Here is a 22,665-nt window from a genome sequence, read left to right on the forward strand (position 1 = left end):
ACAAGTTCAATCTGTTCCAATTATTGAAAATCCTGTCCTTTTATTCATCAAAAGCTGTTAGCATGACCCTCGGTTGTACAAGATTTGAACATCCACGTAATATGCATTAAACTGAAAATTCACCAACATTCTGATGGAGGGGTAGGGTGGCTGACATTAAATAATAATAAACTACCTTACATTTATAACCTATCATTAAAAATTCTCAAAGCATTTTGCCAGGTAGGAGAGATTTATTGTCCTCATTTTATACAAAGGAACGTACCTTCTCTCTCAAATTACTTATAAAAATACTTGCTATTAATAGTTAGAACCTATGAATTAGTCCAAAAACTTACTTCAATAAGTTTAAGTAATATACCCCTTGTGCAAACTAGTTTATTATTAAAAACAGATATTTTACAGGTATCACTGTTACAGTTTACATACTCAGTTATCAGTTCACATGTAAAAATTCATCTTAATTCTGACCCAGAAGACCTATTTATAAACTCTATCAATGTATATTTGACTGGCATGTGTTGTATATCTTGAACTGTGTAAAGTAAGCAATTAGTGATGCACATATTGCAAAAGTTATGCTATGAAATTAAAAAATTCTCTCTCTTCTTTCATATTTGGTTTCTCAATTCATCCAAAAGTCACCCATCAATTTCAAGACCACAAAAATCCTCAGAAGGTCACAAATCATGGCTTCATAAGGGATTTCACCTGACCATAGGAAACCCTTTTGATTCCTGGACATGTAATAAACTCTGTGCGTCATTTTTCCATTCTTGGGCTCTATGTCATTTTGAAAGATGCCACTTGTTTAACTATTGTAAAAACAGACTATTTACAGTAAGTAACCAGTGTTTTAAAACATTTAACACTCATATATCATAATTTCTTCCCAGAAAAAGCCTCCCAGAGATAACAAAAGAACAATAAACTCACAGGAAGCCAACATGCCAAAGAAAAACAACTAAATTTCACAGATCAACACATCTGAATTGTAAATATGCAACATTGTAAATAGAATCCTTTCAATTCAATACCATATTTAAGACATCTCAAACCCAAACATGTTAATCATATTTAATTGTTTGGTGGATTGAGTCCTAATATTCTATTTATTTTAAGTGCTTTGGCAGTTAGGTACTTTGCAGCTAAATGCCACTACCACATTAAAAAACACACAAATGACACGCACAGGCTTTGTTTTCAAAGGATCCAAAGGGAATTAGGAGCCCAAGTCCCACTGAGTTTCATAAGCACCAGGAAAAAAAAAATCTAATAAAAGAATCCCAGGACCAGCCATAATTATATATATATATATGTATATATATATATATATACATACACATACACACACACGGGGTTCTCAACCTTTTTCTTTCTGAGCTTCCCCCTCCAAACATGCTATAAAAAGCTCTACGGCCCATCTGTAGCACAACTCGTTTTCTGCATATAAAAGCCAGGGTCAGCATTAGAGGGTAGCAAGCAGAGCAACTGCCCAGCACCACATGCCACAGGGGCCCCCCGTGAAGATAAGCCGCTCAGGCTTTGGTGTCAGTCCCTGGTGGTAGGGCTCAGGGCTTCAGCTTTCTGCCGAGGGCCCCAGCGAGTCTGATGCTGGCCCTGCTTGCAGGACCCCCGGAAACTTGCTAGCGGCCCCCAGGACCCTGGTTGAGAACCACTTATATATACACCATTCAGTTTACGACCTAATTGGACATATGTCCTGCATTATGCCCTGAAGCCTACAAGAAGCAGCTATTTCATCAGAACTTCATTAACTGAGAATTCCCTGCTACCTATGGTACTCTAGGAATGTAGAGCAGAAGTGACCCAATAGAACTCATCTGTCAGGACTGGATATAGGAGCAGGGGAATATACAAACATTTAATATAGTTTTGACACATAACTATAAATTTTATTTTCCAGGGTACAAGATGACAGAATCCTGTGATGGTACACATAAAACCTTAATCTGAATCACAAATCAATTTAATACAGTGGAGGTCTTAGCAGCACAAGTTGCAGAGTGTGCTTTTTATTTCTCTACCAAATAAATAATTATCTTAGGACAATACAGAGTGACAATCCAAATTTGGAGAAAAACATTATATATGACTTTAAGAAATCATTTAACTCACCTGCCCCTGCTGGGGTGATAAACAATTAACAACTTCTTTTACCATCACTGGTATGTGTGGTCTTCTACAATCTTCATCATCTGCACTTTGATGTAGCTTTTGAACTTCACGGTTATGCATCATTTGCTTTTTAATTCCATATTCATAAGTCACTTCCAGCCTTTCTGCTGAAGAATGTATATTTCTAGCCCAAATACCTACATTTACTGAGCTAGTTTCTAAACTGGACAGAAGCCATCGTTTGTAGACTTGGCACAAATACCGAAACAGCACCATACTGTAGTTAGGCCAACCTGGAAAAACAATAAATATTGGAAATAATTTTAAAGTAAGCACTTTAAATAATAGGTTGGGGAAGGACGTGGAAGTACAAAAAAGCAGTCACACATCCCATGGTACAAAGTCCCAGAGAAACACTACATTGGCAGAAATTTAGATACACAGTCGTCACTATAATCTCCAATGGTGGTTTCCTTTCATGATGATTTCTCCAAGGCCCTCCACCCAATATGGATGCTCCAAGCCACAGTGCTTCTGTTTAAGTATTACCATAAAACTTTTCTTTCCTCTTTAGCCTATGACTTTGACTGTGGCATGACATATTGAGGATACTAGTATTAAAATTAAGTACATGGTAAATGATATGTGATCAGATCTGAGTACAAAGTATACAAGTAAAGCCAACTAGGCTTCATTACTTTAAAAAAGTTTTGCCTTCCTCTGTAATTGTTAACATGCTTTCAACATCAGCACACCACAGCGTAATTAATTTTGTAGTGTTCCCTGTAACCAGTTAAAATAGGAAAATGATGAGTGTCCAACGCTGTAGTTGGATTTAATACAGTGCCAGAATCATGTTATGATCAATAAAAACATTTGTAGCAGTACACGATAACATCATGTAATCAAATCTCATACTTCAGAACATCAAACATTGGGTGAGAAATGAAACGTCAGACCATTTGTCTACTCAGGAATACCTATTTTTATCAGTTTCATACTGTTTGTGAACATGCCATACGTTTCTTTTATACGAAGTCATACCTAGATGACAAACTAGTAAGAGTACACCTACCTTCTTTATTTTAGTAGTGGAGTGCTATATCCCTTAGGCCAGTGCTTCTCAACCCACAGGCTGTTTGCAGGCCAATCAAAGCATATGACATCCTTGGGGCCATACAGGTAGTATATATATTTTGTGGCTGCGGCCCACATAACACAGAGAGCTGCATATGTGCCCACAATGGTAAATAGGTTGAGAACCACTACTTTAGGCTAATCTTTTATTTTCATAACAGAATGAATTGGCATTTAGCTGCAAAGAGGTAAAAAGACGGGTTTTATTTACAGGAATTTTACATTTGTTTTCTGAGCAAATACCTCCTTCAGTCCCACATTTCATATGCTCTTTTAACAGGCAAAAAAGAAAACACAGACATAAGGCCATCTGACAATATGCCATACTGTATTTCTATTATTAATGGAGACAATGTCTAATCCCATGATGCAATTTATCTACCCAGTTTTTAATCTATTCTGTTTATTCAGGTCTACCCATCATTCAGTCATTTCTATTGTTTGCCACAAAATGGGAACATGCTGAACAATCATTTTAAGAAAGTTACCTTCATTATAATCTAGGCCCCACCTGTTAAATTGCACCACACTTTAAAAGATAAACAAATTAGGCAAGTTCTCTGTAATCAGATATTTTCTTGTTCTCCAGAAACTGTTTAAATTACTGATGGATAAAATTACCTATAAGATACCTATGAATAGCTACCATCAATCGGCTTATCCCACCCTGTAACTGCAGGCCAAATAAGCGAACTTTACAATATTGGAGATAAAATTGTTGAAAAGGTGCTTGTCTCCTTATTTAATTCAGAAGTATGCCTCACACTATGGCCCTGATCCTGCAGTGAGCTCTCTCTAAACAGACTATGGCACTCTCATAGAGATCACTACAAGATCAGAGCTAACATTAATAATCATTTTATTGTCTACATCCTTAACCAGAATTGCTTTATGTAGTCATATGAACCCAGTAAGACGTTATACATATATATTATATTCAAACACGATTCATATCCCAGAAAAATATATTGATAAGTTACTTCCCAGCACTCTCATTTTAGGCAACTTTTTGTTTTAAAACGCAAGAGTCACATTTCTTCTAAAATTCATGCCAATTAGCATTTCGATGTGCTGTTTGTACTGGGAGTTTGTAAGCGAACACGTTGCTGTCATTTGTTGAAATGCGACTTTAGGAAGAGAAGATGTACAGCCTCCGGTGCAGAAGGGTGAATGAACAGGAGATAAAACCTCAGCGAGCACTTGGGCTTGCGACACACCCCACACCCCGGGCGTGGAGGGCGGCAGGAGTGGGGGTGGTGAGCAGCATCCTCCCACAGCGGGTGGGACGAGCGCTCTAGCCAAAGGGGGGAAGAGACGAAAGCACCAAAGGGACCGTTAACTCGTTTTCAACGGATGGCTCCGCGGCGTCTGGTTTTACTGTGCGTCTACAACGAGGCTTCGAAGTCTCTACACCCGAGAGCGGTAGAGGGCCGGCCGGCCGGCCGGCCAGCCACCCCTTACCCCCCTCTTCCAGCCGAGCCGCCCCCGCCTGCTTCTCCTCTCCCCCCGCAGGCCGCGGAGACGGTGGGAGTCGGAACAAGGGCCCGGTACTCACTGCAGATCACGCCGCCGCCCCTCTCTCGCTGCCGGGGTATGAATGCACAGCCGAGCCGAGCCGCCCCGGCTTCCCCTCCCCTCACAACAAGGCACCGGTGCCTTCAGTTCCGCCTGCATGTTGCTGCCGCGACGGCGGCCCCCACCTGTCTCATGTGGGAGCAGAGGATCCCCGAGGGACCAGGGAGACGTAAACGCCCGAAGGGGAGTCCCCCCCCCCGCCCCCGAACCCGTTCAGATCTCCCCAACTGCCCGGGGCCCCACCGTGGTGTATCCCTCGCTCAACAGCCACATTGCACTCGCCTCAAGCCAGCCCCGTGAACTCCCCACATTCGATCCTGCCTGTAGCCCCCTTTCCCATCTCCGCACCGGCTCCTCTCTGTGCACAGCCACATACAAACACCTGCCCCCTGTATATACACACTACGCTCCCCTTGAACAACACCAATCAGCACGCCTGCCAACTGCAGACAAACCCACTTACATGCTTGTCAGTTGCATACTACCACTTCCTGTACATAACCCACACGTATACAAATGCACACGCCCCATCCCGTCATATGCAATTAAATACAGTAATACTTTATTGGCATGAAAAGCTATGCTACGTTGCGAACGTTTTAAAAGACACCTCGAGTATCTGCCAGTGGCAGATATGTGGGACCTGCCCAGGTCAGGGTTTCGCCCTGTTTGGGGTTTTATCTCCGACACTTACTTGTCATTAGTGTCACAACCCATGCTACTCCTACACCTACCTCTCAGCTGCATAGAAACATATGCATCGATTCTATATACATAAATCTACCTCGGGTACATACCAACTTCTCACTCACACACAAACACAACCACCACCACCAAGTTGTGTACACAGCCTACTACAGAAGTGCCAGTCACACTTCAATCATTAGGCTGAGTAAAGTTTTAGTCCAATCCAGCAATACTTTGTGGGCATGCATGCTAATCTATTTGTTAGTTTCCCAATCTCTGTTCTAATCTTCTTCTTGAATGAATTTTGATGCTAGAAGTGGGGCTTGTTGCACCCGTGCAGACCCGTTCCCACTCGAGCAAGGATGCAGCACTGTAATCACGCATCCGTAGTTGTTTTCACAACTCCTGCTGGGCTCCTGCTGTGAGCCTGTGTGTGCAATATGTAGAGACAAACGCATAGTGCAAAAGATGGTTTGCGAATAGTCGTTTGCCTTTAAAGTGAAATGTAGTTGATTTCTACAATGTTCACCAGTTCTGTTATAAAATTTACTCAGCTACCTGTACAACTATTCTGATTTATTCATCCAAATACAGTATAACATGACTTGCAGCCCCCTTGAGTATGCGCACCCCCACCCAGGGGCTTAATGCAACTTCTCCCACTCACCCCTTTGTGCACGATGGATCGCTAGCCCGCCCGGTAGGCCACCTGTCTCCCACCCCCAGGCAGAACAGGACCCTGCAGGGGGCTTCTCGGAATTATATTCCCCTTTCTCACGTGATAACACCCAAAAGGAACAAGCTGAATAAGCACAGAGCCCGTAGGCACGGGGCACGTTTTCCTAGCAGGAAGAGTAGCGCTGCCCCCACCACTTGACCTTCCAGTGCTGAACTGAGCCTGGATGGATCCCCGCTCGGATCAAAAGAGTCCCGCTTGCACTCGGCGTGGTCGCACTAGAGACGTCATTACAGCGCAGGCCAATCAGGTGGCGAGGGCAGGCGGGCCGCTTGTGTTTGAATTTGGTCACCGTGAGGCTAGAGAACGAGGTGACAGGGGGTGCGGCCCGGGCAGAGCCAGCGGCGCCCCCCCCGCCTGCAGGTAAGTGCGGCTGCTACTGCCCCACGCGACAGTCTCCCCCTGGCCGGCCTGCGGAGGGAGCCCTCGGGCCAAGCTGCGGGTGGGGTGGAGGCGTCTGAACCGGCTGGAGCCGCCGCCCGGAGAGGAGTCTGGCCCGGCGCTGGCGGGGCGACCGGTCTTTGTTACAGCTGTAACTATCTGCCTGATACGATGTGCAAATAATGATGGTGATATTCTAGAGACGGGAGCTTGTAGGCTGCTTTGTAAAGGACTTTGTATTTTGGGAGGGACAAGAGAAATATTTATCTTAGTTATCAGAGGCCTGGTCATCATTACCATAAACGTGCTGTGAGTTGAAGGGAAGCTGTCAGTTTAAAACTTGCACTTCTGCCTGAGAAATGTTTACTTCATAACTAATTTGTAAGATTATTCTAAAAGGAAAAATCCTGTTTTCAATGTATTGGATAGCACCTCTGTGCAGCTAGTTTCCTTCTTTCCCCGTGTAATCAGTTTTCCCTGTCCTTTGTGTGGCTCTTTCACACAGGGACAGACAGACAATATTGCTTACTCTGAAATGCTCAGTCTTACAAGAGTCATGGGAATTTGCAACATGGAGCTCTCTGGAGGATCAGGTCCAAAGATTTTAAAAGCAAAAACAAATAGAATTTGGGGACAGGCATAAGGCCTGAAATTAACTTTGACGCCTTTGAAACTATCTAGATTTAAAGTTAACAATGTTCCTGTAAATTACTTTTGCCACCAGACCAGCAGAGTTTTATATTGACTCCATCTTAAATATTTTGTTTGGGTTTTGTTTATACTCAAGTGATTTAATGTTAGTAGAGGAGACAAATCAAGACCATTATATTTTTTACATAAAGTGATATTTATTGTCTTTTAAAAATCTGGTGAAACTAAGATTAGTGCTTACTGGGCCATGGTGGTTTACATGGTGGTAACTTGCAGTAAAGGTGCCTGACTAGTTTAGAAATACAGTAGCAGTCGTTTCCTAACTGTTTAAAAATAATTCCTTTTATTGGAGCTTTCAGGGCATTCTGACAATGTTAGTTTGGAACTATTTTTGGACGTTTTAAAATCATTTAGAATGCTTCATTTTTAATTGAGGATTTTATTTTGGAAGATGATATAAAGTAAGTATCTGTGTTTGCATTCACACTGTACCATACCCAGCATTTAGGGTGTATGGGATTCATAGCAGCACTGTGCATCCCAGAAGAACTTTCAGGATGATGAAATAGCATTCCTTTTTAAACTCCCAATCCATAAACTGCCCTATAAACAAATGCAATTAATTTTTCAGTTTTCCACATCATTTTTACTTTAGGGACAACAGAGACTGGGAGTTCTCTCACCAAACTCCTTGCTGGCTTATGATGAAAAGGGCTCAGTAGACTGTACCCTGGCCCTAGAGAGAAAAGGGCTACGTGGAGAGTCGCAGTGAGCATTTGAGGCTAGCCTAAACTGCTTGAAAGCATGGGACCCATGGGGACAAGGTCGAAGCTCTGCCACAATATAGATAAAGCTCTTAACTAGCATGTTGTGTATTTGTAATGTATATGAATTTTTAACAATAAATTAATTGTTCTGTACACTATTTAAAGAATTGGACACTAGGCTGGAAATGTGAGACTGTTATTCCTTTGATATCATGAAAAGACAACTGGCTGTAGATTGATCTTAACAATATAAGAAATGTACTACTTAAGTCTTGATGAAATAACTCTTTAATAAATTAGAAAATTGGACTTGTGTGTTTGATAGATGTTGTTGCCTTGGACATGAGCTAATTGCAAAGCTGTAGCCACATTCTGAATTCTAAAGTCATCTCATAACTGTTTTCATTTACAGAAGAGATTTCAGTTGCTTGGTCTGGAGAATTTTTCTTGGTAGCAAAGAAGAATTAAACCAAAGCATCATCATGTCTACTGCTACCCAGGAAGATATTTGCAATCATGTGAGAGTGGTGGTCCGTGTCCGTCCACAGAATCAAAAAGAAAAAGATGGCAACTTTAATAAAGTGCTTCATGTTGTAGACAAGCACATGCTGGTCTTTGATCCAAAAGAAGAGGAATTTAGCTTCTTTCATGGGAAGAAAATAGCATATAGGGATATTAACAAGAGAAAAAACAAGGATCTCAATTTTGTGTTTGATGCTGTTTTTGATGAAAATTCATCTCAATTAGAAGTTTTTGAACACACTACCAAAACTGTGCTTGATGGCTTTTTAAATGGATACAATTGTACAGGTAACTTTTCAATTTGTCTCCTTGAATTGAACAAATCATATTTAATTTCTGGAAATCTCACTTAGGTGCTAAAATTGATTTTGAACAGCTGCAGCTTTATCACTAGCAGTCAGAGGCAGGAGATTCACTTTTTATTTTCTCTCTCTTTTTACATACACAGACAGAGAAGAAGACCTATTTTGTAAGAAATCAATATTGGGATTATAGTAGATTTCATAATTGGTGTAGTGATATGATACTCATACTTAAACTAATCTTTCTGAAAATTCAGTGCTTGCATATGGCGCAACAGGAGCGGGAAAGACCTACACGATGCTGGGCTCACCTAAAGAACCAGGAGTGATGTATCTAACCATGATGGACCTTTACAATTGTATGGATCAAATAAAAGAAGAGAAACTGTGTACTGTTGCCGTTTCATATCTAGAGGTAAGCCAACAGTTGTATTTTGTGTATGGCTATCAATAAAGAATATTTTCATATATAAAATACAGTGAAACCTGTCTGAAGGAATGATTAAGGAGTGACATAAACTGGATGCTTACGAGAGATGTAATAGAGATGGAGTAGAACCATGCTCAACGATTTGGAGATGTTTGTGGGGTAAAATATTAAAATAGGATGCTGCCCAATAAGAGTAATTTCTTCTAAAGATTTCATTGAACACTCCAGTTATCAGTATTTTCCAAATTATTTAATTATACACCCTTATAAAACACACAGATATTATGTGCAACAAAATATCCTTGAGTTGGCTGATAACTTCAGGGATGAGCACAACTGAAATGCCTATGAATAGTGTGGAATCACTTGATTGTAATTCAGACTGTTTGTTTGGTTTTTTTCCCCTTTCGGTTATGAGATTTTTTTTTCAGGTTTTTTGTTTGAGTTGCTATAGTAGTGTTTAAATTGAAAGGTTTTCTCTGGTTGAATTCAGACAACAGCTATCTGAAGATAAGGGCTGTCATAAATATAAAGGGAAGGGTAACCACCTTCCTGTATAAAGTGCTATAAAATCCCTCCTGGCCAGATGCAAAATCCTTTCACCTGTAAAGGGTTAAGAAGCTAAGGTAACGCCGCTGGCACCAGACCCAAAATGGTGAATGAGGGGACAAGATTCTTTCAAATTTTGGGGGGAGAGACAAAGGGGTCTGTCTGTCTGTCTGTGTGGTGCTTTTGCCGGGAACAGATCAGGAATGCAGCCTTCCAACTCCTGTTAAGTTAGTAAGTAAGCTAGCTAGAAAATGCATTAGATTTTCTTTTGTTTAATGGCTTGTAAAATAAGCTGTGCTGGAGGGAATGTATATTTTTGTAATTAAAGGTTTTGCCTAGAGGGATTCTCTGTGTTTTGAATCTGATTACCCTGTAAAGTATTTACCATCCCGATTTTACAGAGGTGATTCTTTTACCTTTTTCTTTAAATAAAATTCTTCTTTTAAGAACCTGATTAGATTTTTCATTGTTCTTAAGATCCAAGGGTTTGGGCCTGTGTTCAATTAGTGAGGTTTATTATCAAGCCTTCCCCAGGAAAGGAGGTATAGGGGTGGGGGGGATATTTTGGAGGAAGACGTCTCAAAGTGGTCTCTTTCCCTGTCCTTTGCCTTGTCCTTGAACAGTATGCTGCCACCACCACCAAGCATTTTAAACAAAGTTTATACCTTGGGGAAGTTTTTAACCTAAGCTGGTAAGAAAAAGCTTAGGGTCTTTCATGCAGGTCCCCACTTCTGTACCCTAGAGTTCAGAGTGGGGAAGGAACCTTGACAGGGGCATTTCAGCTGAAGCTGCTTTGCCAGTGGACTGTAGAATAAGTTATCTACTACCACCTTCTTCTGTTGTTGATTGTACTTGATCCCTTCTCTCTATCACAATGCTACTCTTGCACATTGCTCTCTCATTGCTAGGAGGAGCAGCAGCAGCAGCTGTAGCAAATGAAAACAATTTGATCTTTCAACTCCTGCTAGAGCACAGAGAAAGAAGTGTAGAATCAGTACAGATGTGCTCCAGTGCTTCTGTATTAGACATAAATCTGTCTTTCACTGCATTCTACCCAAGTGCTTCACTGGCAAAAAAAGGTTTGCGTATGTTGTTGCTACATAAGAGCTCTTCCTCTCCCCATCAAACTCCACCTTTTCACCAACCAGTGACAAGATTGTGTCCCTTTCACTTCACTGCTACTTCTTCCAGTGCAATTGGGAGAGTGCTACTTTCATGAACAGTAGCAAAGAGGCCTTCCACATTAAAATTGAGGTAGGGGTTACAGATTCTGAAGCCTAATGTAACCCCTTAGATTAAGAAATAAGACTTGAGCAAATGTGTACATACAGCATTGAATTTTAGTAAAGCATAATGTCCCGATAAATTGGTACGTGTTACAAATTATAACTGATAAATTATACTCTGCAGATGAGCATTAATCCTAGGGAAAGAGAGTCGGCTAAAACTTTTCTCCGACTGAATTAAGCCTGTTTTAATTTAAGACTCTTGAACAAATAGGTATACATGAAAGTGGAGCAAAATTATTCTTTTTTAATCTCAAGCACAATAGGATTTCATTTTTAAAGTGTGTGTGGTTTTTGTTTTGTTTTTTTGTTTTAATTTCTTCTGGAGGTCTACAATGAACAGATCCGTGACCTGCTAGTAAATTCAGGACCACTGGCTGTCCGTGAAGATACCCAGAAAGGGGTGGTGGTTCAAGGACTAACATTACATCAGGTATGTAAATAATATTTTTATCTTGCATTCTAAGGCCATGTTAACACTACAAACCTTGGTCAATGAGAGCAACATCTGCATAAAGCTGCCATATTTAGTAGCCACATGCACAAGCGATATACTGGGTTCCTTGCATTGGCTATGCATACTCACCAGGAGTGCTTGTATCAGTGCAGTGTACTACGGGTATGCAGTATGCAACCAGCCAGCATGCTCTTTTGGGAAGTTTGGGCAATGAGTGGTGAGGCAGAAACAAGTTGCACAAAAGGTGATTGGATGCAAGGGATCAGCTTCCCAGCGTTTAGTCTCCATCCCATAATGTCATCTGTATCCTATAATTTTTGCACCTTTTTTAAAAAGAAATGCAACGAACCCACATGGTCCCCCTTGCTGTCTGCCATCTCTGACAAAAGCATGGAGCCTGTGCAGCTCTGCACTATTGTTGTAAGTGTTGCAAGCACAGGACACACAATCCTCCAGTATTTGCAGAGTCGAATCAGTGGGGAATACAACCACTTCTTGTGGGACAGATTGCTGTGGGACATAGCAAGAACCAATTCAAGGGTGCTGGTGGAGTTCACAGAGCAGTTGCAGATCGTGGAGTGCAGCTTCTAGGCTCGAGAAACAAGCACTGAGCGGTGGGATCTCATTGTAATGCAGGCTTGTGATAATGAGCAGTAGCTGCAGTTCCGTTGGGTGCACAAGGTCACGTTCCTAGATCTGTGTGCCAAGCTGCCTCAGCCCTTTAGTGCAGGGACACCAGAATGAGAGTTGCACCAACAGTGGAAAAGCGAGTGGTCATCACATTGTGGAACCTTGCAGTGCTAGATTGGTACCAGTCATATGGAAAATCCATTGTGGGGGCTGTTGTCATGCAAGTGTGCTGGGCCATTAATCTGCGTCTATGCAGGATTGTGGCTCTCAGCAAGAGGCAGAACATGGTGGATCGATTTGCAGCAGTGGGATTCCTGAATTGCGATGGAACGATAGCATTTTGGCACCAGACTATCTTGCCACAGACTACATCAACAGAAAGGGCTATTTTTCCATGGTTATGCAAGCATTGAGATATTACCAGGGATGCTTCATCAATGTTGGCTGTTCAGGAATGGTGCATGATGATCATATCTTTAAGAACACAGGACTGTTCAGAAAGTTACAAGGAGGGACTTTCTTTCCTGACAAGCGGATTACCATTAGTGATACTGAAATGCCATAGTGATCCTGGAGGACCCAGCCTACCACTTGCTCCCCTGACCCATGAGGCTGTACACCAGCCACCTTGACACCAACAAAAGATTCAACTACTGGCTCAGCAGGTGCAGAATGACGAATAAGCTTTTAGTAACTTAAAGGAACACTGTCATTTACTCACAAGATTGGATCTCAGTAGAAGAAAATCCCAATAGTTATAGCTGCCTACTGTGTTTTGCATAATATCTGTGAAGCAAAGGGGGAAAAGTTGCTGTTGTGGCAGAGCTGGAGTGGCTGTCTGCTGAGTTTGAACAGCCAGACGCAAGTATTAGAAGACCTCCATACGGAGCTATATGGGTCAAACAGACTTTGAAAGAGCACTTTAACAGTGAGCCACTGTAACGTATTGAGATGTTTTGGGGCCTGTTATGAATTGTGTGGCTTGGTGTACATCAGTGAATATGACACTTGGCAGACCTATTAATTTTGTGATCTTTGCTGTACATTTATCATTGTTACACTTTCGTCACTGATCCTATGAGTTGTCACACTGTATAGTAACAAGTAAGTGGGTGCTCTTACAATTGCTAGACACTCTCCAGCATATGTTGGGAGCTATGAATTATTTTCCAAATAATGGAATTTTATTCAGGAACAAAATCAGTGCAAAGAAAACTGTTCAATTTAAAAGCAAATACATTAAAACCTTAATCAATTAATGGAACAGAACTTAACAAGGAGAAATTCATGCGCATTTCACCTGCACATAACGCAACTGTGGCTTTCACAGGTCAGTGTATGTGAAGCTGTGGTTGTCTGTAATGTTCCCCAGGATGGAGTGGTAGGAGTAGGGATGGCAGCCCCTGATGCCACATGGGATGTAGAGAGTTGCTATACTGGGAATTCTCCATGGACTACAACAGAAGGCAAGCCCATGATTGTTAAACCTGTAGGTCAACAAGAGTCTGTAGCATCTGTTGCCAAAGAAGTCCCATTATGTCCTGGTACACCTCCCTCTCCCTTTTCTGCTGCAACTCCTGGGCCTTTCTCTTGTTGTCTTTTTTCTTCCTTTTCTAGGCTGTTTACAAGGTTAACCCTCCATGCTCTTTGCTCACTGTCTGATGCAGCACTCCCTTGCAGGATCTTACTGAATATGTCATGCTGAGTCTTCTTTCTCCTCCTTTATTATCTGACACAGGTGTTCTGTGAAGGGACTGGACCTCCCAGGGAACCCCTCTCCCCTTCCCCTCTTCCCCCCCTCCATGGCCACAATGACTGCAGATAAAACACACTCAGGTACCTTTGTCAATATAGTCACACTGGGAGAATTTAAGTTCAGAACTGCCTTCCCTAGCTCCCCTAAAGTTTTTTTTAAACAAGGCATGCTTATTGACATGTCTGCTTCAGAGTACTTGTGCATGCACCAGCCATGATGAATATGGCCCTCCAGAGGTGAGGGAAATGAGGAGGGAATTGCTTGCTTGCATGAAACCATGACTACAGGGTAATGGTACTGAATACTGACACCATTTTCCACAGGCGGTGGTGATTTTAGCAGATAACTCGCTCATGAGGGTAACAAAGGAACAGAGAGCACAGGTGTTGCTGGCATCCCAAAGCCACTAGTCCTGTATGCTGCTAGTCTTTGTACTGCAATGGTGCCTGCCAAAGTTGTTGCTGACTGGCCCAGGGAAGCGTCCGATCATGGAGGAAGTAATAAGGCTCTTCTCCCAAAAGTTTCTAGGGATGGCATTTGCACAGTACTGCCACGAAATTTTCATTGAGATCTCGGGAGGATTCAAGGGACATCCCTGTGTCCATAAACAAATTACTCCATATGGCCCTCCCCATCGCCTACCTCTACTTGGAAATGAAAAGCAGATAGCAGTACAACAGAGAGTTATCTTATCTGAGTAAATTTAATGTAAAGTTGATAACTGTGTCCTGTTTAGTTGGATGTGACATCAGTACATCATTTGAATGGGAAATACAATTACACATTTATCTGAGGTTCAGTCCCCTGCATCGGGCTCACCCATGCTGGACTGCTAGGACGGACTGGACTGCAATGGAGTCTCAAATGGGTCCTGGCTCACTACATAGCTCGATCCCAGCCCACCACCATGCTCCTCCTCACTGTTTATGCCAAGGCCTTGTGGCTTGGGCTCTATGGAGGTATCCACAGTGTTGTGCAGAGCGATGGTGGGATCGAAGCCAAGTGTGAGATGCAGCTCTTTGTAAAAGCAGCATATCTGCAGCTCGACATTGGATCAACTGTTGACATTCTGATATGCCTGATGCAGTTCTTTTGCTTTCACGCGGCACTGCTGCTGGTCTCTATCGTACTTCTGCATCTGCCCCGCACACAATCTTCTCATTGATGTCCACATTTCCACGTCCAGTCCATAGCTGTGCTTGCGCAATCTCTTCTCCCCACAGGCCCAAGAGAGCCAATATCTCCTGTCTACTCCAAGATGGAGTGTGTAGCTGGCATGGTCAGCTGGGCATTTGCGTACAACAGTGGAGAGTTGCTACGTATGCTTGCCAAGCTGGAGAATCACGAAAAGGCATTTCAAACTTTTTCAGGGTTTTAAAGGGGAAGGAGGCCTTCTGATGTCTGTGAACCATGGGCAGCTGAGATCACAATTATGACCAGAGAGGTTCGTGTTCGTCATTGTGTTGGTGTTCTATTAAGGTTGATATAAGTAACAGCGTTTGCACTCATGCTGCATCAAAGTCAGTACATCAACCATGGCTCAACACAACTCAAGGAGGCAGTATTGCCCCGTTACGGGGACACAGTACTTACATCAGTGGGAGACAAATGTAAGTGTAGACACATGCACAACTAGGTCAACGTAAGCCACTTTGAGAACTTTGTAGTGTAGACCAGGCCTAAGACTCATAACTCCCCGGACATTGTGATGAAACTTTTTACAGACTCTGAGACTAAGCAAACTGCTTAGTTATACAGTGACTCTTCCTATGCTCGATAAGTGAACTGGTGGTGCTGTTTCACCAGTTCACTTAGCACCATTAATACTTACATTGCTATCTGTTCCCACTAGCCATGGTGTTTTGGTTTCATGTCCACTGTAACTTTGCTGTGCATTCTTCTTCATTGTTTGCAGTCTCACTGTTTCCTGATCACAGTTCCCAGCAGAGCTGCCTGAAGCAGTGTATTCTGGATAACTTTGAAAGGGCTTCTAGAATATTTCAGCCAACCTGAACCTGTGTGGGAGTGCAGAAAAGCCATCTAAAGTTCACCAGTCACTTCTTGGGGTAGGAATGAGAGGTCTCTGCACACTTTGAAGCTTTTACACGAGTAATCTCTGTTCACGCAAGCAATGCAGCAGTGAAGTCTAGTTGTATGGTTTGTTTGTTTGAATTAAGACTAGTTCCACAATGACTGTATTGCCTTTGCATGGCTGGGAACATTTTTGTGTATGAATGTGAGGTGTTACCATTGAGGAGACCACTTGATAGCTAACACATCAATTTTTTATAATATAAACAAGGCTGATGAGATGCTTGCAGAACCAGGAATAAAACTGAAGAGTTCTGACACCCTCTATCCTGCTTTAAACAGCAGGTTACAATTATAGGTGGCACAGCTGTCAATGCTTACACCAAATGTTCCCTGACACTTCTTATAAAATGCTTTTTCAGTTGCTTATAACTTTGCCAAACTTTAACCATCTAGGCTGAAATTCTCCATGTTGGGTATCTGCCAGAGGCTGAATTATTTTTGAAAACTTCATCAAAAATGGTTTTGCTGTTCTTCAGATTGAAGTGAAGGGACAATATGTTAAACTCTAGCTTTTCATTGAGAAGCTCTAGAACATCTGTGCTTTGGAGCAGGGACTTGAAATTTGGCCTGGGGGTCTCCCTGGGGCCTGGGATGTGCCTTCTACCATCCCTGTTAAAACTTGGCCAGATCTGAACAGATTATGACCCTCTAAAAATCTTCACAGGTTCAGAGGCTGTTAGAGTTTGACAGCTAAATTCTCTTAAGATTCCATCTGTCCTGAAATATGCTTCAGCCTAGGGGTTCAGGGGTTGAGAAGGATTTTTTTCCCTGCAATTGCTCCTCCTTGGGACTGCTGTGGTGTCAGACACAGGAACTAAGAGCAAAGAGACTGCTTATAATCTGCTCTGCGTTCCTCCTGCTGGACGCAACTAATGTGGAGGACTAGGGGAACACAGCCTGCATACAGCACTGCGGGGTAAGGAGCTGGGTTTAGAGCTGGACAGGATATGGGGTGACTGGGATAATACATACTGGTGGGGTCAGGGATGATGTGTGGGACTGGGGGTAAAGGGTTTGCGACTACTCGAGAACCCTCCCCCTCAGAAGCTAGAATAGAATCCAGGTTCCTGAGTCTCATTTCTCTGCTGTCTGCAAATAGCTGTGAAAGCCATTGGCAAAATGTGTGCCTCCTCTCCCTCTCATGGCTAACCTACATAGAGGATGACAACCTACTACAGTAGAACCTCGGAGTTACAAACACCTTGGGAATGGAGCTTGTTTGTAACTTTGAAATGTTTATAATGTTTTGTTCAGAGTTACAGTTCTTTTTTTCAAAAGTTTACATCTCAGTATGACTTAGTTTCAAATCTGTATTATGCAGAAGAAGAATGCTGCTTGTAATTTAAATCTGAATTTAAATGAAACAAGCACAGAAACAGTCTCCTCTACCTTATCAAATCTTTCTTAAATGTTCCCTTTATTTTTTTAATAGTTTACGTTTAACACAGTACTGTATTTGCCTTTTTTTTTGGTCTGTGCTGCTGTATGATTACATAATTCCGGTTCCAAATGAGGCATGTGGTTGACCCGTCAGTTCGTAACTCTGGTGTTTGTAACTCTGAGGTTCTACTGTATTTCTATCAGTTACTCTGATTCAACTAGCAGAGGTCTGAGCTGTGGATCTAAACATTCTAACCTACTGATTACCCATGGGAGAGCCAATATTGTTACTCTTAATGGAATTTCTGTTTAAGAAATTGCATACCAAAAAACTAAATTTAAAAAATGCCAATAAGATTTCCTTTGCAACCTTAGTGCAGCCCTGTTGTGCATATGCATTATGATCGTCTTTACATGGTCACATACTTTTCCGCAGGACCCCTGCCTTGTTCATTTAAATGGATGGATGTTGACTGAGTGAGCAGCTAATCAATACTTTGTTTTGTTCTCATCCTTCAGTGTATGGTCTCGGGCCTTGTTCATTGCCCACTGTTCAAACCATGCTTTGAATGCAGAATTAATTTCCTCATGGGCTTTTCTATGACACTCAACTCACTATAGTATCTGAGTGTTTCATAGACATTACCTCACAGGAGAATTGTGAAGATAAATTAAAATGGCATATTCTCTTTTTATGTATAGAGAACTTAGGCACAGATACTTCAACATCAAAATATATGCTAATTTTGGGTGGACAATTTTAGATTCCTATGGTCTATTCCCTACCCTTCCGTGCCAAGAGTTTATAGCACTTTCTGTTCAGAGCACACCTCTCACTGACTTCAGTTGCAGCTGTGATTGCTGGGCACTTCTCTAAATCTACCCCCAGTATCTCAAGTCAGAACAACCAGAAAGCGAGGAATGTTGAATGGCTATTTGTGAAAAGTTTGGTTTAAGTGGCTTGCCCAGCATCACATAGGACCTTTGTGGCAGAGCAGGGATTGAATACAGTTTTCAGGGTGGCATTCAAACCACATGGTGGTCCTTTCTCTTCCTGCAGCCCTCTCCGTCGTTCACTAAACACGTTCCAGTTTCTGCAGCAAATGAGTCAGGGATCCTACAGACAACAGCCTCGTTAACCCGATTCATTCAAACACGACCTTGATTCATTTCTTGAGCACTGTCCACTCCACCATGAATGAGGCAAGATCCTCTGAAAAAATTAGTATGTAATCCTGTAATTAAATTGCAATACCTTATTGCAATACCTATGCAGAAAGGGGTGGAATTAAGGTTACATGGGAAGCCTTAATTCTGGCCCTTCCGAACTTTTGAGAGGTTGGCTTTGCAGCTGTAGTGTTCTTTAATGTAGTTCTTTGTTTGTAATAAGCTTATAAAGAGTTGTCTACATCAGTGGTGGGCAAACTCTGGGGCCTGCCCCCCTAGGAGGAGGTAGGGAGGAACATTTTGGGGAGTGCGGTGGAGCCCGGGGTAACCTCCACAGGGGGTGCGGAAGGAGCACCACACCCCCATCCCAGCTCTTCCTCTGTCCCCAGTTCCACCCCCAACTCCACCTTCAGCCCCAAGCTCTACCGCTGAGGAAGCCTTGGCTGTGCAGTAATGGAGGGGCGTGGACAAATTCCCTTAATGGTAAGGAGAGACACGAGTGGAAAAGTTTGTGCTCCGCTGGTCTAGATATGTAAACTTACTATATATTTTTAATTAAAATAGATATCCTTCAAAAGTTTTCTCTTAATTACAAAAAAAACTTTATTTTAAGTGACTTGGTTTCAAAAAGAAAATTTCGCCTCTGACTTACTAAGTTTTCTCTCCCCCTCCCGCCCCCCATTCAAGTAACTCCTCTTAGGATGATTTTAAGACCATTAATTACTTATCAACTGTATCTAAAGCCTGTTCCCTAATTAAATCTCATAAATATTACTAATTTCTTGTGTAATCTCAACACTTTGTAGCCTAAATCTGCAGAGGAGATCCTTCAGATGTTGGATTATGGAAACAAGAATAGAACACAGCACCCCACTGATCTGAATGCCTCATCTTCTCGGTCCCATGCTGTCTTTCAGGTAAGATGATATAGCACAGGGATTCTCAAACTTCATTGTTCTGCGACTCCCTTCTGACAACAAAAATTACTACACAACCCCAGGAGGGGGGACCAAAGTCTGAGCCCACCTAAGCCCCACCTACTGGGGGGGGGGTCATGGGGTCATGACACAGAGTTTGAAAACCACTGATATAGCATGTTTAATGGCTGATATCTGAGACTTAGTGAGTTTTAGATTTAAAAAAAAAAATTAAGTAGTTAAGGTTCAAAATGGCTATCTGACTATGGCAATCTTGTTTTATTAGGTTGGGTAGGAGGCGAGAAATACTGCTCATTTTTACTATGCTTCTCTCTCAATTTGTGTGCTTTTATTTTAACTTTGTAACTGTTACGTAGTTCACAGTGTTTTTGGGGTACAGTTTATATGAAATATGTTATAAAAAATAAAGTTGCATTGTTCATTTCCCCCTCCTCCCGCCATGAATCCTTCAAATAAAGTTCCCTCAGGAATAGGTTTTAGATACATTTGGAACCTAACTTGAAGCTGCCATGGTGCTTTAAGAAACTGATATGAGAAAAAAATATGCATAACAAAAAACTCCAAAGATCTATAAAAATATTTATACAATATTGTTAAATTGTGTCTGCAACAAGGGAAATACATAAGTGACTGTATTTGACAAAACCTTAACCCTTTCGTGACTTCATGCACATGTATGTTTCCCCCACTTGCTTAGCAAGATCCTTGGTGTTAAATATTACTTTAAAATTGCCTGAACTGGTGATGTTTTTTTTATTTTATTTTTTTTATTTTTTTTGTCTTGTTGTTTTCTCTCTATCATTGTGATGAGTATTTCCTACCCTTTCCAAAAAATACCTTTGAGTTCTGTTGATGCCCTTGAGGACCCTTGGGTCAATAGTAGCACTGGAGCATGTATGCATAAAATGCCTTGACTGTCTGTCTGTCTTTTAACCAGTGTCCATTTTTAAGCATGAAAGGTTAAATCAATTAGAGATGTCAGTAAATTTGAGATGCATAGACCCTATAACAGTGTGGAAGCACCACTAAGTTAAAGTTGCACCATGACCTCCATTTAAAGATGGGCTTTCCTAAAGCCTCAAAAGTCAATATGCTTAGTCAGATTTGTTTGAAATTGGGTGTGCCTCAGGAGTTTGCAGGGTAGGATTAGTGACCCAGATCTGGAATTTTTTGAGCGGGGGTTTCGGTGATATAAGCCCTGGGAAAAAAATAACCATTTTAAAAAATGCTTCTAGGTGGCTTTTTGCCCAGAGCTAGAGATCAAATTGCTGATGTGATCCAAGTCAAAATGGTCTTAGTCTGAGTTTTACCCAGATGGTGCATGGCACCTACTAAATCTTTGGGGGACCCAAACGGAGAACAGTTTTTAATAAAACTAAGGCACTAATGACTGGATAAATCACAGACCTGTTGATGGCTGTGAACTCACACTGTCACTAACATAACTAAGGATAAATTAAACACAAGCCCACACCTAAGACCAAAAGACTTTGAACTGGTTGTCTGGAGGCTGCTGCAATTTGTGAATCCTAGATGACAATTCCATTCTGGGGGGGAATGTCATCAAAGTAGGTTGGGGGAAGGAAGATTAGACATGTGAATGCTTCATGGGAGGAGGGGGTATGTGGGGAAATAGGAGAGGGCTTCAGGGCTGCAGTGAGGAAAGGGGGTTAGGGGGAGTGGGTTGGATGGTATGTGACATAAGAGAGGTTGAGGATCAATTGTGGGAGATGTAGTACCCCCAGCTCTGCTGGTGCACCAACACTACATGAAAGCTATTAATAAAGAGTTGGAAGAAGATTAATCAGGAAATTGAATGGTTCATGTAACAGGTGGTCAGCAGACGAAGGCCCCCTCTTCAGGGTGTAGCTTCAAGAGGCTGGGTTTCTTGAGGTGGGGAATTTTGTATTCACTCTTCAAGATATCACCCAGGAAACGTCACACTTTTGTTCCAAATTCTAATCTTGTTGGTATGCTCACTATATTCCTTTGAACCCCGGGTCTCATATCTGTCACATCTCCCCTCTTGAGAGATTTATGTACAATCCCAGCCCACAATACTACATAAACCATTCATTTTATGCAATGGACCCCAAAGACAGTTAAACTTAATTCAATAAGGCGTCTCAAGGATATTGCCATTGTGGCAGATATGGAAATTTTCTGCAATAGAAACATTTGTATATGAAGAAATGAAGACTTAGGGGGGATGAGTTTCACTGCTTGTGGTGGGGAGGCTTGGGTACAATAGTGGGAAGGGACCCGGTTGGAAGGGGGAAACGCACTGAATAGGTCAGCAAAAACAATGAGGAGTACTTGTGGCACCTGAGAGACTAAACAAATATGGCACAAGTACTCTTCCTTGTTTTTGCTGATAGACTAACACAGCTACCCCTCTGAAACCGAATAGGTCAGAGACTTGGCTGGAGAGTTGTGCCAAAGGACTGATGGGGCTCAGCTGGTGTGTGGGGGGGGAATGATCTGTACAACTGCCTAAATGATTACTAATCCCTACCAACAATATATCTTTTCCTCTTTAAAAAGAAACCTAGGAAATTCTATGGCAAAAAATACTTTAATGCAGAGTTAGGGTTGCTTGATGGTATGTCATCCCTTTGCAGAACTGAGTTAAGCAAAACTCCTCTGAAAACCAGCAAATACATGAGCAATTTTAACTTTATCCTCTTTCATTAGTGCCCCAACACACCCCATTAACACACACATCTTTACTCTAACCACACAGTTGCTGAAATGTACGAGCCCTTTTACCTCTTTTTTACAGTCAGTTTACTCTCAGCTATAGGATTACATATAACATTACTAAAGGACAAAAAAGAAAGGAAAAGTTGCCTGTGTCACCTTTCCTCTACTCTCTTCAAGCAGTGCCTCAATATGCGCACAGCGTCTACTCTATAGATGTACCCACATTAGCTGGAGCAGAAGGTAGAAGGAAGGTGGCATGGACAACCTTTTCCTTTTTGTTCTTTTAATAGCATGAGATGGAATCCTGGGGGGAGGGAGGGTCAGGCTCAAAGTCTTGTCTCTTTCACCTACAGAAGTTGGTTCAATAAAAAATATTAC

General features: G+C 42.0%; 2 protein-coding genes across 2 annotated transcripts in view; one reads left to right on the forward strand and one right to left on the reverse strand.

The window, feature by feature from the left end:
* METTL15 (methyltransferase 15, mitochondrial 12S rRNA N4-cytidine) overlaps positions 1–4,888 on the reverse strand; it is a 193,922-nt gene extending 189,034 nt beyond the window's left edge. Inside the window, exons 1-2 of the mRNA XM_077818484.1 lie at positions 4,832–4,888; positions 2,140–2,432 (exon numbers count right to left, since the gene is read on the reverse strand). Coding sequence (XP_077674610.1) covers positions 2,140–2,415 — 276 coding nt within the window. The 5' untranslated portion in view covers positions 2,416–2,432; positions 4,832–4,888. The remainder of the gene's footprint in view (positions 1–2,139; positions 2,433–4,831) is intronic.
* A 1,655-nt stretch (positions 4,889–6,543) lies between these two features.
* The window catches only part of KIF18A (kinesin family member 18A), a 110,413-nt gene continuing 94,291 nt past the window's right edge, over positions 6,544–22,665 (forward strand). The window contains exons 1-5 of the mRNA XM_077820132.1: positions 6,544–6,637; positions 8,486–8,883; positions 9,155–9,312; positions 11,491–11,595; positions 19,453–19,563. Coding sequence (XP_077676258.1) covers positions 8,556–8,883; positions 9,155–9,312; positions 11,491–11,595; positions 19,453–19,563 — 702 coding nt within the window. The 5' untranslated portion in view covers positions 6,544–6,637; positions 8,486–8,555. The remainder of the gene's footprint in view (positions 6,638–8,485; positions 8,884–9,154; positions 9,313–11,490; positions 11,596–19,452; positions 19,564–22,665) is intronic.

Source organism: Eretmochelys imbricata, chromosome 6 (genome assembly GCF_965152235.1).
Source record: "Eretmochelys imbricata isolate rEreImb1 chromosome 6, rEreImb1.hap1, whole genome shotgun sequence".
NCBI classification, from domain to species: Eukaryota; Metazoa; Chordata; order Testudines; family Cheloniidae; genus Eretmochelys; species Eretmochelys imbricata.